Raw genomic sequence first — 19,683 nt, 5'->3', positions numbered from 1 at the left:
ATGCTCATACACAAGACAACGTGTTCGTTACGTTCATTTGGCGGGCCGCCTCCAATTTGCAAACTTAATTAAATACCGCACCAAAATTGTGCACTCTCAATAAACCGTAAACATCGTTTCTGCACCAACGGATTTAATTTCAACCCAGAGTAAATTTGAGGTTAGCCAGCGCTATATTGGAAGACGAAATTTCTCGGAAACAAACTAATCGCCGATTCGAATACCTGGCCATCAATAAATCGAAGTCTATAAAGGAAGCAATCTATCGGCTATACACAACGAATTCACGGCTCTCATTCAGCATTAATCCCGCGCCGAACTTGGAATAGCAAGTAAATTAGCAGTAAAACCTTTTCTCGGCGTTGCGATTGTTTTTTCAGCTTCCATTACGTACGTATAAACGACGCCGCCGCTTACAGCCGTGAAACATTAATGAGCACCGTTAGTCGCGAGGTAGGGCGACGCCGCGCTGTCGGGCGAGCGTGTCACGCGCCCTGCCGGGCCCGGCCTGGGACTCTAGCGGTGACGGGAGCAGGCACACACGGGACTTACACAGCCCTGATAAACGGAGCAACCATCCATACTTAATATTGTAAATGCGAAAGCTCCTTATGTCTGTCTGTTATCGTACCACAACTACCTATACTGTTGTTTATTAAAGCTAGGGTTTAATAAAGTTTCGCGTAACCTATGTGTTACTATGTTTTTAGAGCTTCGCTCTCTGGAGAGAACGAGGATAAGAGACAAATCGAGTTCCACACACTTGCCCGGGATCGACGCCTTTACCTCAATTTTAATATTTTAAAACTAAACACTTACAAAACTACGAGAACAAGTTGAATTATGAAGACCGTGGGTTTTACAAGGTCTAATTAAAGATAATATTGCATTGCTAATCCGCGATATATCGCAGATACTAATAAATATGGATGGCCGCAAAATAACGCCTGGGTCAATAAATTATTTTAAATTAAATTAAATTGTTACTAATAGTTTTATTAATTTAACAAACGGAATGTTGTTCGTACTTTTAAGCAACTGAGTGCTTTTCTACTCTAAAAAATCTAACGGATATACCGCTCGTCACTAAAACCAACGCTTCCTACTTACGTCTCGACTAATCACGGTAATGGACTAATGACAAGTTAGTGGCGAAACTATTTCGCTCGGAGACACGTCTGTAAACTCCGATCCTCCGCGAGATGAGGATCGTATTAAAATATTAACTCGAGCGCAAACTTTGTTTCATAAAATTACGCCGCTGATATACCATCAGGACATATGACTCGCTGACTCGTGGAACTTTACTTCCACGTTATGGAATTTCTAATAACGCTTCATGTTTCAAAATGTAGTGAATGGTACAGTCAGAGAATAAAACGACTCATTTTTTCCATGGCAATATAGCCGTTCGAGACGGTATAGGCAATCGATATGTCAACGATATATTGAGTATGGTATTCGAGCTCAAATTTTGATTGCGAAAAAACTACATAGGAATTTTATTTAAGATTATTTTCACAGGCATAAAAAACCTTCGTGGTTCACTGATTGCGTAGAATGTGTAGTAATAGCAGGTCATAGTGGTTAGCTGTATTAGGTAGATAAGATAATATATGATCATCTATAAGAGAATATTAGGTATGGTATGGTGTTAACTGATAATTCCTAAAGCTTATAAAACATAAGGTTCACCGATGGTCATCTCATAGTCTTGCTGCTAGTACTTTTCATTAAAAAGTAAAAGCTAAGGTATATGGCTCAGCCTAAAAATATCCATAATGATGAACATTCCCAGCATCAGAAATGAAAACGTGATTTACATAGCAGCGAAAACACCTGCTGTTTATGTAGAAAATATGATATGCGAAATGCGTGGTTTTCCATGCAAATACGAATAATGCAAAATGCGATGTTGAAAATGCAAAATCACGACTTATAGCAGCTAAATAGAAAAGTCGTAGGTACTTTCCGCTTACGAGACAGGAAAATGCCAAATTCGCTCTTAAATACATTTAATATAGCTCGTTTTTGTTTGTATTTTGTAAGATTACGGCGGAGTTCGTCCGATCCAGTGGGCTGCCAATTTTCATTAGGTCTGGCCAGGGATATCATTAGGCATATAAGTGGGAATTTGGTGGGTGCGCCCGTTTCTGGGTCCGGCCGCCCTGCATTTCGAATGAGTATTAAATATTGTTGATCAAGGAAATAATGTTGTTGTAATTAATAGAAACACAAAGAGGGTTATGTTGCAGATTGGAACGTATCTCGCAGATACGATACTTTACAGATAATCAGAAAGAAACGTGAATATTTTATTTTTAGCAACCTGTATAATTGATACCCATATCATTTCGAGCTCAATGAATGTACAATCATACCTACACTCTATATACTTACCTCTAATTATCTAATTACATACATAGTTAACATATTAATTACATAGTTGTAGTCCAACTAACCCTGTTCGAGATATATTTATATGTATACGTCACAGTCTGTAATTGACAGCGTAGGTCCCTATGTAGTGATATAACGAAAAAATAATGTAAACAGGCCCACAGGTTACCAGTTCGCCGGACAATGTTCCGAACAACTGACAGGCTGATATCATCAGGCGAACTTAAATAGTGGTGTGTCGATAGTGTCGATACAAATATGTTAATTAGTATAATGTCACTCCCCATATCACTGCCCATGTAATTGCTTTATTGAACTTCGATGAATATTACAGAAAAGTGGTCAAATTATTCATTTATCTTCTTTTTTCATATCTTTCTTACTAGCTTCTGTCTGCGACTTCTGTGTAAGATGATGATCAATATGATCATTGTTAAAAACCGGGCAAGTGCGAGTCGGACTCGCGCACGAAGGGTTCCGTACCATAATGCAAAAAAAAAACAAAAAAAAAGCAAAAAAAAAGGTCAACCATCCAAGTACTGACCACTCCCGACGTTGCTTAACTTTGGTCAAAAATCACGTTTGTTGTATGGGAGCCCCATTTAAATCTTTATTTTATTCTGTTTTTAGTATTTGTTGTTATAGCGGCAACAGAAATACATCATCTGTGAAAATTTCAACTGTCTAGCTATCACGGTTCGTGAGATACAGCCTGGTGACAGACGGACGGACGGACGGACGGACAGCGAAGTCTTAGTAATAGGGTCCCGTTTTACCCTTTGGGTACGGAACCCTAAAAACTATCCTATGTCCTTCCTCCTAGCAAATTTCCTTTAAATTGGTTCAGTGGTTTTAGCGTGAAGGGGTAACAGACAGACAGACAGAGTTACTTCGACAACGACATATACATATTATAATATTAGGTAGTCTAATATAACCCAATGTTTTTGAAGAGCTACCTCAGACAATTCTTATTGCGAGTCCCGAAGATTCCTAAGTCATAGATTTAAGATGATTGGCGTCTCTTATATCGCCGTTCCACGTATTATATAATTAAGGGCCCCCCCACATCTGGCGTCTTTCGAGCGTCGGCGTCTACAATTCTATGGCCGACGTCGACTCAACGTCGACGCAGCGTCGACGCAACTGGGCAGTGACGTCATTTTCCATAGCGCTGGACCGACGCCGACAGACGCCGACGCTCGAAAGACGCCAGATGTGGGGGGCCCTAAATGGTAAAGTAATGAGTCTAATCCATTAAGACGACACGCGGCACATGATATGTGGCACATATCGTTGTCACGTTACTTCATAAAGATATATTTAAGCGAAATTCAATGTGATAGAAGATATTATATTATAAGCAAATTAAGCTAACTAAATAAGTTAGTTAAAGGGAATGCCGAAACTATAAGAAATATGTATAATTAAGGAACCATGGCGTTACTATAGGTATATCGAGTTGCTAGAATTTGCTGATACGTTGGTAGATTTTCAGAACAGGCACGTTAAGTTTAAAATAGGCACCAAAGTAAAACTACTGCTTTTTGGCTCCTTTTCAAATAATGAATGGCGACTTTTTGATATACATATTAGTTATTAGGTAACTGTACATTTTTTATTATAGGAAAAAATCTTAAGTAATTTCATTAATTTTACCCGTAAAATGTTTGAATACCTGTTATTCTTGTCTTTTAGGTGCCGTAGGTTCAGAGAGCGGAGTTTTCAAAAAACGTACCGCATTTAATGGATTAGGTTAGGTTAGGTTAGTACAGTACGCTTGCCAAAAAATTAATTAGTAATCTTGAGGATTTTCTCCAGTGACTTTATCGATTGAAATCCAGATTTTTTGGCTTTAAAATTATCACGCATTTTAAAAATTTGTATCAAATTATGCACAAAAACTAAAACTATGAAAACAGCTTCTAAAAATGCACAATTTTACTTATTTTTTGTTAAAATTTACAAATAATGAAAATTCAGTTACACATGATACCCATGACACTACATGATATCCAAGGTCCCGAGCAATAGCACGTACAGTATCCATCTCGCTTACGCTCAGTGAGAGTGAGAGAAAGAATACGAACCTACATGGCATTAAAACCACACGGGAAACTTCTCCATACTCCATCTTGTCGCCAATTTGATTTCTTACCCCGCCTACTTACATCATTAGACATTGTAGCATTTTTTGTTGTCACAGAATTTCATAGATATAACCTGTACAGCTAGTTAGTTACACTTACTGGGCATTTTCCGCAAGTCGACTTCAACCATGTGCCTATTTTGCGTGAAAACGAAGTAGCACTACTAGCAACCCCAGCTCCTCCATGAAACCTAGCAGTGTCTTCTGATTGCTAACTGCCTCCTTGAGTGTGCACGGAGTCCCTAGGTATTAATTCCTGTATACTTCTACCTATTTACAGTGTAGGAGGATATGTTTTGCTGTTTTCTTCTTCCATGCACGCTCTGCACATGGGCCTGTCTGTTTTACCCATATCATGTAGGTGTATGTTTAGTGTGTTATGTCCTGTGATTAATCCTACTATTTTGCGTAGTTGGTGTCACCTGTACAGCTAAATGTCTGTTCTAATTTCCGTGAGCCCTCCTCAGTCCGCGCTCGACATCGTTATTGACAGGTCTCCCTCTCGCCGACACGTGTTTCCTTTCCTGTGTGTATATCATGTCCTTTATAACAACTAGCCACCCCTCACCTATCTGAAAAGGAAGGTACACTTGTGATCTAGACACGCGGCAGCGTGTCAAGCCAAGTTCAAGCAAAGGAACTGGCTAGCCAGCGCCAAGTGTAATATTACACGAACCACTTGGTGCCACTTTTGACCCTTCTATAACTCAAAACATCTTTAACGTAAACACATAAAACTACGTGTGTTTAATTATATCCATAAGGACATCTAGAAGCCCAAATTTCATGAAGCTAGCTCAAACGGTTATAAAGATATGAAGGTCAAAAAGTCGTAAATTTTAAGACTGACTGACATACCTATAGTACCTAAACCTAACCTACTTCCAGATGACCTAGAAGGATGAAATTTGGAATCCAGCTCGGTTATTGTGTGTAAGCGTAGGAAAAAATCTAAAAACAAAAAAAAGTTAATAAATAGGGGGGGTCCCCATACAAATTTCTTTTTTATTGTGACTGACATATAGTACCTAAACCTAACCTACTTCCAGATGACCTAGAAGGATGAAATTTGGAATCCAGCTCGGTAATTGTGTGTAAGCGTAGGAAAAAATCTAAAAATAAAAAAAGTTAAAAAATAGGGGGGGTCCCCATACAAAAAACCTGTAATACGCGCTAAACAACCGGCCAACGGTGTGTCGTTGGCGGCGCGCGGCACCACATAATTAATACAAAGAACAGAAGTAAAAAACATGCAGCGGAAACACAAGAAAAAACATTAAATCTCAATACCTGCCTAGTTTTCTTTACAAAAAGTATTGATATCCCATCAAAAACATAAATGTAAAAAAGGAGAGCCAAGTTCAATACAAAAATTATGCTTGGCTGTGGGGTTCGCCGCAAAAAGAATGGAGATTTAAATGAGTGCCAAGTTCTATGCAAAATCCAAATATGTATTTATAGGAACAAAATAACATTATAAACAAGTATTAAACTCTATTTCTTTGCTTTATTGGATACCTATAACAATTGCTGTTATTTAAAAAAAATGTGAGATCTTAAAGTAGGTTAGATTTGGCTTGGCCAGTTTTTATCAGAATTACAAAATATATATGTTGAATAACTTTATAAAATGACTGATGTAATGAAAACTGGCCAAGTCAAATCTAACCTGCTTTAAGATCTCGCATTTTTTTTAAATAACAGCAATTGTTATAGGTATCCAATAAAGCAAAGAAATAGAGTTTAATACTTGTTTATAATGTTATTTTGTTCCTATAAATACATATTTGGATTTTGCATAGAACTTGGCACTCATTTAAATCTCCATTCTTTTTGCGGCGAACCCCACAGCCAAGCATAATTTTTGTATTGAATGAATATTTTTATTTCATGTAACTCATGGACATATTTTTATTAGTAGAGCTTACAAACTAAAGGGGTTAGTACTTAGTAGGTACAGCAAAAATATAAAACAAAACAACACTGAATAAGGGAATGCAATCCCTTAAAGTGGAACAAGTAGGGACAGTCAACCCTGTCCGCTATCATTCGAAGGATGCTGTTGAGACTGCCACGCACACGGCGCACCAGGGATGCTGCGCGTGCACGCATGGTAGTATATCGAAAAACAATCCACGCGCAAACTATTTTATGAAATATTTTTTGATTTGTTTTGTTTGTGGCTGGGTCTAGTGGTCAGGCCCCTATTGAACTTGGCTCTCCTTTTTTACATTTATGTTTTTGATGGGATATTTATTTACAACGTATCCTTAAAATTGATTGAATATAAATGGTGTTATTATTCGGGTTCAGTTATACAGATACTAAATGTAATGATGATTTAATGTAAATGATTTATTTGAGAGTAAAATCACTCATCAAAGTAACCAGTGAGAACCGTTAATATTTATTTATTTCTAATTTTATAATAATTATATTTTTTTATGAATGGGCTTACTCATGGCCACAGACTAGCCGAGGCGTAGACGTGGCCTACGATGGAGCGAGCTCGCCCAGAAGGTCCTGTTCACTCTTGATTTGAAGGTTGCCGTTATTATTAGTGAAGGGGCATGGCCAAGATCTTGAGAGACTTTTGCTAGGTGGTTGGATCAAGGGCCAGATGCAGAAGGCGGTGATCTTAGACACGGCGCGGATAGTCCGCCGGTTCCTCTCTCTGCGGCCCTGACCAACTGCAACTTGGGCCTTGCCCCGCTGCCGGCGGCACCCTAGGTTGGGTTTTCTATAATGTGTTTATATGTATTTTATATGCACATTGTAAATAAAAACTAAGAATTAAAGGAATATTAATATTATTTAGATTATTAAAACGCAACTGATCATAAGATTTGGGAAGGCGTGTCGCATATTAAAGCCCTTTCGTTCATAATCTATGCGGTTATATACTTACTATCACTACTCCAGGTTGCTAAATATTACTCCATTCAAAGTTAACCGCGACGCACGCAAAGGTAATTTATTTTCGAGTGGCTTCAAATTGTCGCCGAATTATTAAGAACGCCCGGTATAGTAGGTAAACGCGTCAGACCGCGGTGACGAGTTGACGACCTGCCGCTCTTCATTCCTCTTTTCCCAGGAGTTTACCTTTCTTCGCATTCTTATGAATTTACAATATCAACGAAACAAGAAAACTGTCTAAGTCGCTCTGTATGTCAACTAGTTACTAATTCTGAGAACAAACATCAGAAGTCGCCGTGAGAAACTTGGAATTTCCCGAAGGTTGCGAACTCTTTCTGTAAATTATAAATACGGTGTCGACGTCGACGCGATTCCGCTGTCAGGACCGATTAACTTTTTATATCACTGTTCGTCCTACAGCTAGGGTACCTGCAGTACCTAGCATTACATTTTATTTTAGTACACAGACGCAGCGCAGCTTTATAAGATAGCAGTACGGCCATAAACTGGCTTCTCATCAGGCAAAATGTCTGTCTACTGTTGTTTTCTAAGTAACGTCCGATACATAATACGTGATCTTTTACTTAGTCTCGACTTTATGTCTCATTCTTAGACAAAAGGTACCTCATTGTCGGTTCTAATTAAAGCGTTATGACACAAACATGTATGTAATTAGAAAATGCCCTTAACAAAATCTAAATATCTAGGAGACCGAGCTTTGATATGCAAACGTAAAAACTCAAAAATGCTAGATCGATTTTTCGCCCCCGAAAACCACCATATATAGCAAATTTCACCGAAATCGTTAGAGCAGTTTCCGAGATCCCCGAAATATAAAAATATATATACAAGGTTGTCTTGCTCGCTTAAAGGCATAACATAAAGTAGTAGCAACACCTATACTATAGGTACTTGACTATACTAATACTAAGAATACTAATGTCATAATACCAGAATTCTGTATCATAAATGATAACTATGGTTTAAATTGGGAATTGAAACTAGTTTCAATATTCCACTTCGTTCATCCATTTTGCAGTGTTCGGGCCATTATGTTAATATAGGTAGTGCTAATTGAAACAGGCAGGTCGCCTTTCAGCAGCGGTGGAAAGAGTGGAATACCGTGTCGTGCCAATTTAGATATTATTTCAGGCTGTCAAATGGCTCACTGCGGATAACTTAATAGTCTTAATACCCACTCCACAGTAGGATTAGATCGTCAAACATTGAATGAGGATTCTAAGGACGGAAGTTTTTAAATTATTTTTGTTATGAAACTAAAGTGTGTCGTATTAACCTTACAAATTGGAAAATAATTACCTACGGTTTGCAGTAGGTATTTATTTTATGTTTTCCTTTGAAAACTATGAATCATATTAGTTACCTTCTTACAATATTTTTGTAGGTATTAGGTATAACATCACATACGGCTGCGTAAAAAAAATGTAGGTATTCTTGTTTAATCGACAATTCTAGTCTGAATGAATTACTACTTTCAAAGATTTATCAAGATTTTGTGAAAAGTTTATGTCTTCATTAAAAAACTATTACCTATTAACCAGTACTGCTAGTTATCATTATAATGACTTTGAGCGCTAGATGATCCTCATAGGGCAAAAGGTCGTTAGGTAATCACATTGCAAAAGTATTTATAAATATTCAATTATTTTCCTTAGGCGTTGAGTTAGGTAATATTGCTGTGTACTGAGATGGAAAAGATAATCAGCAGCATCTCCCAAGTGGCCTATACGATGGTAATATTTTTGATAGCTGGAGCCGGGATAGATTGCTTCCTCATTCCCTAATCCTCCGATAAGTTGCATGCCATAACCTTACTCTTATATTGTCTTACGATCGTAATAAGGTAACTTAATAATGCTTCTAGATGCTACAATATTTGGAAGGTGAGATAGGGTGAAAGACTGAATACGTTATTTTTAAACGTTTCGCAGCCCTCGGATACGAAACCCCAGAAAGGGTTCTATAGTTACAATAGGGTATTAGATTGTATATTGGATTGTAAAGTCCTATTGTTTTTATAAATTTAAATGAAAAAGATTTATTTCGTGATAAATAAAAAATACTAGATGGAAATTTCCAAAGTAACCCGGTCATAAAGTGACCCGGTTTCATGGATTATATAGTGTATTACATTAGTTAGGTGTATACCAATATTTAGATGTTTTAATTTAAATAATATGTTAAAAACTAAGAACCTTCAAATACATGAACACTCTTTATACCATTAATTATTTTATAAAATATATAATTTTTTTATTAGATACCTATTTGATTTTAAAGATACATTGTTGTAATTGTATTATTTTACAAAACGCCTTTTTATTCCAGGTGTTTATAAAGTCGGAGTTGAAAGTGGGCGTGATATTCGTCAAAGAAAACCAATATAGCGAAGAAGACATTCTGGACAATAATGAAAATTCGCCAATGTTTGAAGAGTTCTTACAAGTGCTCGGGGAAAAAGTGCGGCTAAAAGGTTTTTACAATTCCATCTTTGTACCTTAATAACGGCTATAACTGCTATAACGGCTAAGGAGGGCAAATATTGACATTAATTGACAACGTAGTCGGTAGTGACCCTGACGCGTCCTGACTAACGATCCGATTCGAACTTTAATATAGGTACGTCAAATATTTGCTAAAGATACGACACACATCGGATATCTCAGTGTCAGAAGTGACGTTTCTTCAAACAAAAACATCAGTTTTGACAGTGACATATCGGATCCATATCGTATCTTTAGCAAATTTTTGACTTATCTTAAAGTTCGAATCAGGCCGTAAGATGCTAAAGGGCCGCGTGTGAATCCCGGTAAGGACAACATTTTTGAATTTCTTTGTACTCGATTAGCTTAATAAAGAGGAATGTAAAGCTATGGCTATAGGAAGCTATATACTTAACTAATACAGGACGATCTAGCACTATAATTTCGTGTTATGTTTCATGAGGTTAATTTTTATATAGATATCCATGCCGTGATCGGCTCTATTTAGTTACGAGCATGAGCTCGAATTAATTCGGGTTAATTTTTATTATCGCTATAGGAACTCCTTGTTAAAATCGTACTACCACTAACCTCCATATCATTTCAGGTTTCGACAAATACAAGGGCGGTTTAGACACCGTCCACGACCTAACGGGCCTGTACTCAGTATACACGAACTGGCGAGGAATCGAGATAATGTTCCACGTATCGACACTATTGCCATACGAACGCCACGACCCCCAGAAGCTTCAGAGGAAGCGGCACATAGGGAATGATATTGTGTGCGTCGTATTCCTCGAAGCGGACAACACTGCCTTCTCGCCGGCTTGCATTAAAAGCCATTTCTTACATACGTTTATTTTAGGTAAGTTTAAAATCCTAACCAGGTAGGGTCAAGGAGGGAACAGTGACTCTGTAGAAAAAGGTGGGATACAGTGACACGATAGAGACACGAGAGATAGTATTTGAGCGACTGAGCCACTGTTCAAGCTGTGCCAATGTTTCCGCCTTGACCCCACTCATGAACGATGTGACATGAATATATTGTTTCATATATAATGTAATTCTATACATACCATTTTAGGCCTTTACATAATTTCGGAGTAGGTGTGTCATTATATCCATTATATATCAGTTGGGCCTTAACCGCCGTTTTAAGTGATGCTGTTGGATAACTTGCTTCCTTATAGCTTGGATGTAAGTCAAATATATCATCAAATGTAACCTCAGATCTACTCTGATATATTCCGATATAGCATTCTGTTGTCTAGTTTATCGCTAAGTATGTGACTGAAGTAATGACGCATTAAGTCTATCGAGTTATTAGTACCTACATTAATACACTTAAAGGCAATATCAAACGGTTCATTATTTATAGAACCTATTAAAAGTCACCTCTTTGTATTGCTCTAGAGTGTAGTCTATAAAACTTTATCGTACCTAAAAGCGTTATAAACTTCGATAGACTTAATGGGTAGGTATCGGAGATCGCTACACGCTTAGTTCGCTGTTCGAAACAAGAGCACTTGGGATTTAAGCTAGATAATTAGATAAACAAGATTTTCGATTAAATAAAATGTACTATCGTTTACTTGATAAAATTTTAAATGGTTTGAAAGTATACATTGCCTCGTATCGATGTAAATCACACGTACGTGGCGACTACACAGTCGCTTTTGGGGAATATAATTATGATAACGATTTGTCTGCCGTTGTATACTTTCGCCTGCTGTCAGAAAAAGTGCGTCCATAAACTAAGGGCTATCAATATTTTGTCTCACTGTTAGGTATATACAGACAGGCAGATTTACCCTACTTACCCTGTAGAAGCAAGGTGCTGCCTGAAATAACTTCTTTTTAAACACTTAGGTACCCCTTAATCATCAATGTGCTACAAGCCTAGAACGTCCTTTAGCTACGCACGGTGCAGCGCAAGGACGTTCCATACTTTGCAAAATCTGATCTACGCGGCGCTGTAAGCTGCGTCGCCTGCGTCTCAGCATACGCTTAACCTAATAATATATCCCTTTCAATTCAAAAAGTCATACTACTTAAGACAAACGATTATCAGCTAATTGAGGCATGTATCGCGTTTATTAATACGGGGTTTACTCTACGATACAAATTAATGTAAAGTTAGTTAGTAACTATAGATTATTATTTACAGTACGAGTATCGGCACGGATAAAACGGCGGCCGACCAGGTACGAAGTCTCGGTTGTCACTCGGGACGAGGTCGGTGCATACAAACCCTACCTCTGGGAGCAGAGTGTGTTTGACAAAGGCCCCATGTTCAGGTAATTAGTAATTACCGCTACATAGTGATAGTGATACTCTTCGGTAACCCTAATACTTACACTGAGAGACGTAATTGCCATTATTATTATTGCTTTGTATTTTTTAGGCGAAAACAGGTAAGACATAATCCACCAGCGAAAACCTTGAGCACTTTAGTGAACGTAAATTTTAAACTTGATATGTAATACTGAACGGTATCCACCGAAATCCGTTTTACATTAAAAATTACTTTAAGTACTCTCAACAATTTCATGGACTCCTTTGAATGCCTGTTTTGACTTTTTATCTACGATATTAATAGAGATGTGACTTATTTGAAATACTTGTATTTAAAATGCAAATACAAAATGCAAAATACCTATTTTGTATTTTATATTTATATAAATACCTTTTGAAGAAAACTATATTGTATTTTATTTGAAACAGTTTTTGGGACCTATTTTCTATTTTCAAAATACAAAATACTTTATAGTAGGTAGGTAATGTAGGTAGGAGTTACAATCTCTTCTGATGTTACAATCCTGGCAACTCTCTCATTCTTTTATCATGGAACTGTTGAGTCTGTTTAGTAACGTCGCACATGACCACAAGCGTAGCGAGTGGTTAAAAAAGTGGAATCTTGAGTGTTGCGAGGGTTTCAAGGCACGAGAGGAGAACAAACTTTTCTGCCCCGGTGAAACACAAACGAGACGTTTTCATCAGAGGCATTATACTAGCTGTAAAACATTACAAATTAATGCTTTAAAAGTTGGCCGTTAAAAACCATCATCCACACCTACATCCTACCGGTTAATATAAGCAAACAACTAGAAATTTGCACTTTAGATAGAGGATAGATTTCAAAGAATAAAGAGTGTCTTTTCAACTGGGAAATTCCGAGTAATACTTCTTAATTCAGACTATTACGTATTCACTACTCAGTGTACCTTTTATCGCAAAGTATTTGTATTTTTAAAAAGTATTTTGAAAATACCTATTTCGTATTTTGTATTTAAATACAAATTCAGAAACTATTTTGTATTTTGCATTTGAAATAGTATTATCAAAGAAGTATTTGTATTTTGTATTTAAATACTTTTTGTAAAGTATTTTTCACATCTCTGGATATTAATTACCTCTCGGAGACAGTCTATAGACATTGTTATTAAATGTTGAATTAAACCTTACAGAGAATGGCTTCTCACGAAAATAGTAAACGGAGAAAGAGCGTCATATTCCGCCCCGAAATTTGCGAGGATGCAAGAAAGAACGCGGAGTCAAATGCTCGAAGACATTGTAGCTAACTTGCAAAATCACGCCGAAACTGGACAGATACCTAAACCATATAGGAGAGGTGCGTTATCAATATTATCATCAATTCATCATGAATATCATGATCATCTTTATCTCATCATTGGTGGTATAAACCGCCACCACTACAGCAGTGGGGAGACACTCTTGACTTCGGGAAATCTCGGCTCCGTTCGGCTCAGCATTGCTCCGAGCAATTATCAGGGTTGGCACCACTTGACGTCCTTTTACGTACACGACCACAGATAAGGTAATGACTTGAATTTTGACAACCCTAAATAGCCGAATGGGATAATGCCATACATTAGAAAGGGATAGCATGACTTGTCCCTGAATCGCTGTCAAACTTCGGTTTTGTAGGAAGCGTTCTGTGACTACAGGCTGGACCACGTCTCCCGCGACATCGGCCACCACGGGCTGGGCTCGGGCGGCCCCTCCAGCCTCGCCAGCCGTATCGCGTTTATGAATCAAGGGGTTTGCTCTACGATTATTCGAATGCCGTAGGCTTTATCTATATCAGTATGATTCCTATCGTAATTTGTCTATTTGCCTTATGATTCTACGAGTTAGTTCGTGCGTTGCCCTCAACCAGTGTCCTCGCTACAATAGCGACATACGAGTAGGTATCTTGACGAGTAGGTACACGGATATGATGGTTTTGTTTGTCTAAGACTTAGACAAACAAAACCATCATATCCTACTCACATCATATACTCTAAGTAACAGCGTAATAATAATAATGACAGTGTACCCATACATCGATACATCGTTCGTAAAACATTATTCAAGTGACGATACACGCTAATACACGCTAATAACCTTGATAATGATAAGCAATAACGAGAAGCAATCGTTTGTTCGAAAATCTTATTTCTCTCCATTAAATCTCCTAAACGGCAAAAAAAATATTATATTTCTCATTACCTTTTGCAGGTTCATGGCGCCCTATCGGACATATGAGGCCGTCATCCCCTCTCCTCGACTCTGTACGCGATCAGTTTGAGGACTACGACCAGCTCGCGAAAGACTTTACGAGGGTGTTTCTCAATAATGAGCTGAACGTGGCCACGAATGCCCAGCTGTTTGATGTCGTGTTCCTCGTGGGACAGTCCAAGCAGAAGACCAAGTTTATTGGTGTGAGGGCGATATTGGGGGTTAGGAGTAGGTGAGTTGATCTCTTTCTGTCTCTTTCTCTCTGAGTAACCATATAACCGCTGCATAATATAATATATTTACTTATTGTGGAGTGTAGACTGTAACTTTTAGTGAAGGGGTTCGTTGGGTGAAGCGTAGAAACTCGCCGCTGGAACGCGCTGGCCGCTGTGCTGTCTCGAAGTCCGCTATACCTCCATTTACCGGTATATGTGTTGTGTGAAATAAAAACACATATGTCTGATTTTAATTACTGGAGAGTGTTCAGGCAAGTGATAGAGTTAAGCTCTCTGAGTTCTCTGAATAAGCTACAAACGGCTCGGGTTTATATAGGAATGGCCGGGCGGTATGTATCTCTGAACTAGTGGATATTATATGCAGAGTCAGATTTATTTATTTCTGCCAATCTCGTTAATTATAAGCACGTATGAAAGGAGCACGAATCCTAGACTTATAACTAGATACAATAATAAGCACGTATGAAAGGAGCATGAATCCTAGACTTATAACTAGATATAAAACATTCCACGCAATTCATTTAACATAATATATGAGCACAAAGTAAAACATGATATATACAAAAGTAAAAATAGCAACTTAAACGTAAAGACTAATCTAACACATGCATGAACCCTAGCTATTTACGACACTTATGGTTGATCGATATAGCGTTGAGGTACCTACAGTCAAGTGTAAAAATATGGGTGTAGACAACTTACTCAAAAATTGTCCCATAGTTCTGAATTCGCTGATATAAGAGCAATGGGACTTATTTTTGAGATGATTTGTGCATCCATATTTTTACACTTGACTGTACAACTAGTACAAGTCCGAGATTATGAAGTTCTTTGTATTATACAATGTATTGTGTAATTTTCAGAGTATTCCAAGAGATGTTGTACGGCATCCAGACCGGATTCGGGTCGCCGCAGGTGCCTGTAGCGGAGCTGCTAGCGCGGCCGGCACCCACGCTGCTGTCGCCCACGCCAGCGCGCCAGAAGAGCAGCAACTTCCTGCAGGTGCCCGACATCGAGTCGCCAAGGTCAGTAGCATGTCCATCCCAGGCTCGAGTCCCACAGGACCGGTGGCAAAGCTGCTGTTGCGGCCAGAACCCACACTGCTGTCGCCCACGCCGGCGCGCCAGAAAACCGCAATTTCTTGCAGGTGCCCGACATCGAGTTGCCAAGGTTGGTTTCTGGTGGCCCTCTCACACCGATAATGTATCACTCTTCTTTCTAAAGCTCTGTCCAGTTATGAGGTGTTCTTATTTTACGTGCATGCATCGGAGAGACGAGTTAAGACGAAACGGGAGCTGAGCTAAAAGTTAATTTTGAGATTTCAAGCTGAATATACCCGTCGCTCTGACGGGGCGTAACCGCGGCGTGAGAGACTGTATTTGTATGTGTAATGCACGCACACAGACGCGTGCGGTGCGCCCGTACTCGCGCTGGCGCGCACCTCACTGATTGCAATTTGCATTGTCACTTTTTGTTACTGCTACTACTAAGTAGGGTAATTCGCCAGTAACTGGCCACTTTTAATAACTGGCCGCCCTAAACTAAAAATGAATCCTACAAAATACAAATACAAATGTTTATTTCTTAGAATATGGTAGTACAATGATGGTCAAATTACAATAAGTGCGTCATATTCTGCCCCTGTCGACGTAGAAATATTATAATTAACCTATGCAACCTATTCACCTATAAACAGAATTAATTTTAGTATAAGGTTTCAATAACTTCAATAACTGGCCACCTTATACTAAAATTAATTCTATTTATAGGTGAATATAATTCATTTTTGGTTTCGGGTGGCCACTGACGAATTACCCTATTGCGATTGAACTTTTTTACTTACCCGGCTTACGTTTACGGAACTCGATATCGAATAGGGTAATTCGCCAGTAACTGGCCGCCCTAAACTAAAAATGAATTCTATTCACCTCTATACAGATTTCATTTTAGTAGGTATAAGGTTTCAATAACTGGCCACCTTATAATAAAATGAATTCTATTTATAGGTGAATAGAATTCATTTTTGGTTTGGCGTGGCCAGTTAATATATAATAGTGGCCTGTTACTGGTGAATTACCCTATTTACGTACTTAGTGTTTAATACTAGTATCAAGTAAGTATTTTTTTTCAATAATGCGCAGAAACGAAGTATAGACATGACAAATATAAATATTAACGTCTTTGTAAGGCAGGATTGGACATTATATAGAGTAAGTGTATGAAACAACCAATTCAGCTAGGACTAGGGAATGCAATCTAGATCTCGCAATTTCGAGATCTCGCTAGATCTCGCACGTAGTTTCGAAATTTGACCTAGTTGACAGGAAATCTCGATATATGCAATCTCGGTCGAGATCTCGATTAATATTTTCGAGATCTCGAACAAGACTGAAAGTGAAATACTTTGTTTTTTTAAGTAATATATGACCTTAGAGATTCATGTTGTTCAGGCAGTGCTATTATGTGTCCGGCTTTAGCTCTATTATTGTTACGCAGTTTCTAAGTAAAGGTAAATAGTGGTTTAACATCGATAGCATTTCATAGAAGTAAAGTAAAAATTAAAATTGATTTTATGATAAATGTCAATTTAATTTGTTGTTGATATTTTCAAAATATAACATGAGGTACCTTAAATAAGTAGTATGTCGGCGGCATATTGTAAAATCGTAATCCTAGGCGTATCATGAAACGCCACCATTTCCTGATCTAATATTAACCCAGGCATATCACGATCTACCTTATGAAAGAGACGGCAGATCCATCAGAGCAATGCATTCTTTGATAGCTTCATAGCGGGCGCATTGTAAAATAATTGATTGAGAAATCATATATTTTCAATGATTTTGTAGATGACTACAGTTATGACTACGGTTATTAGAAACCAATTATAGTATGTTTAATATTCGATATTAAACTTTCGTGAGACATATTTTAAATTGTTTATACGACAACGGTTTCACTCACTTGAATTTAACATGTCGCCAATAGCGACTAAAAATTCAAGTGAGTGAAACCGTTGTCGTATAAACAATGTTTAATATTCTTTCTAATGGTATGCATCACCAATTGATCAGTTAAATAGAACCCGAGAAATAATGATCAGTTGAGGTCGGTCGCCCGCCATTTACGTGACGGAACAAAATTCATCATTACTTTGTTATATAATATCATACAGCAATAAAACTTCTGCTTTTGGAAAGCTAATGAAATTTTTCGTATATTTTATAATAACATTAATTGCGGTAAAGTTATAATTTATTGAGTTAGACGCATGTTTTGTCAGTACTTATGTCATCCATGCACGGTAAAAAATCATATATTTTAAATATTTTGTAAATGACTACAGTTATGACTACGGTTATTATAAAACAATAATTGCACGTTTAATACTCTTTCAAACGACATCTCACACGAACCGATCGGTCCCATAGGACTAAAGACGTGAACAAATATCCATGCTGGTCGGCCGCCCACTTTTTCCTTTTTTTCGACACGTCCCCCCCCCTCCATAAAATAAAAACCGGTCTATTCATATTCTGGAGACCACGAGGAACACGTCCATACCAGTTTTAGGTATTTAGAAGAGATGTCGACGAAAATCGTGAAGGAGACGACTTTTGTTTAATTTGCCTATAGACTATAGGAATATCAGAATATCACACCTTGAGGTTTGCACAAAATGGTGGTTCGCTAGGCAGATCATGAAATGTCGGCGTTTAATTATATTCCTAGGAATATCTCGATACGCCCGATTTTACGATGTCTATATGTATGGAATTCTTAGAGATTTTTGATTAAAATAACACATTTTTAGTTACTTTGTCAAATTCAATCTCGTCGAGATATTAATCTGGATCCCGAAAACCTGACAGTCGAGATCTCGAAACACCCAATCTCGATTCGGATTTTTCGTGCGAGATCTCGAATCGCCAATCTTGGTGCGAGATTGCATTCCCTAGCTAGGACCTTAAATTGCTCGACAATTACGGAGCGTGACTGTACCTAAAAATTTTGTAAACCCATAACCATGCAATAAAATATTTTTGATTTTGATTTCTAATTTGAAATATTAGAATCAAAAAGTTCAAAATAGATTGTACCTATGTAACTACAAAAATGTGTTCCCTCTCAACGCAAAACCCCTTGCGTCTTAGGAGGATCTAGATATTTTCACACAAGACGGTTTATCGATAACTTCTTACATCACTAGATTATCGACATTAAATGTCGACCATTGCCCATCACTTTTCTGGCTGTGTACGTATTTAGAAACTTGACTCCGCCCCTAAAATTAGTGCGATAGGGACAACTGCAGCTGAGGCGAAAAATCCTGCGTAAAAATGACAAAAATCGAGGTTTCGTAGTCCTCTTTTTCCTCCTCCAAAACTTAACCAATCGTAACCAAATTTGGAAATCTAAATGATTATGAAATTATCTGTGTCGGACCGTTTTGCTTTTTTGGCTAATTGATATCAGTTTTGAATACCACGCCTCTCATTGCGGCATAGTCAATTAGGCCATTTTGGCCATTTTTGAAGGGCTCTAGCGCCTTAAAGAACAAAAATATCACAAAAAGCAAAACGGTCCGACACAGATACTGACAATATTAATCTGTGTTGAAAAAATCATTGCTCTAGCTTCAAAAACCACGGAGGAAAACGAGGAGTACGTTTGTATGGAGAAATGACCACTCCTGTTGGCTCTTAACTCCAACAGTCGCACCTGATAGAATGACTCAATGAGTATGACTTTTAGTCCAATAAACCTTACCATTATGTTTCACGTGATTCATTTCAGGCCAAAAAGCGTACCCAGTTCTCCCATGGTGAAACGGGCTTTCTCCCGGCTGGGCACGATCACGGCCGGCTGGGGCCGCTCCATACGCAAGCAGCACTCGCAACTCAACGCTGACGACAAGAAGAAGTGGGCCAGCTCGCAAGACTGCTCTAGTTAGTAC

General features: G+C 38.0%; 1 protein-coding gene across 1 annotated transcript in view; it reads left to right on the top strand.

Moving 5' to 3' along the window:
• The window catches only part of LOC134671330 (uncharacterized), a 123,626-nt gene that overhangs the window by 96,144 nt on the left and 7,799 nt on the right, over positions 1–19,683 (top strand). Inside the window, exons 8-14 of the mRNA XM_063529158.1 lie at positions 9,815–9,959; positions 10,577–10,834; positions 12,137–12,266; positions 13,437–13,600; positions 14,491–14,722; positions 15,590–15,751; positions 19,524–19,675. Of these exons, the coding sequence (XP_063385228.1) occupies positions 9,815–9,959; positions 10,577–10,834; positions 12,137–12,266; positions 13,437–13,600; positions 14,491–14,722; positions 15,590–15,751; positions 19,524–19,675 (1,243 nt within the window). The remainder of the gene's footprint in view (positions 1–9,814; positions 9,960–10,576; positions 10,835–12,136; positions 12,267–13,436; positions 13,601–14,490; positions 14,723–15,589; positions 15,752–19,523; positions 19,676–19,683) is intronic.

Source organism: Cydia fagiglandana, chromosome 15 (assembly GCF_963556715.1).
Source record: "Cydia fagiglandana chromosome 15, ilCydFagi1.1, whole genome shotgun sequence".
Classification (NCBI taxonomy): Eukaryota; Metazoa; Arthropoda; class Insecta; order Lepidoptera; family Tortricidae; genus Cydia; species Cydia fagiglandana.
This window is presented reverse-complemented; position numbering and strand designations above follow the sequence as displayed.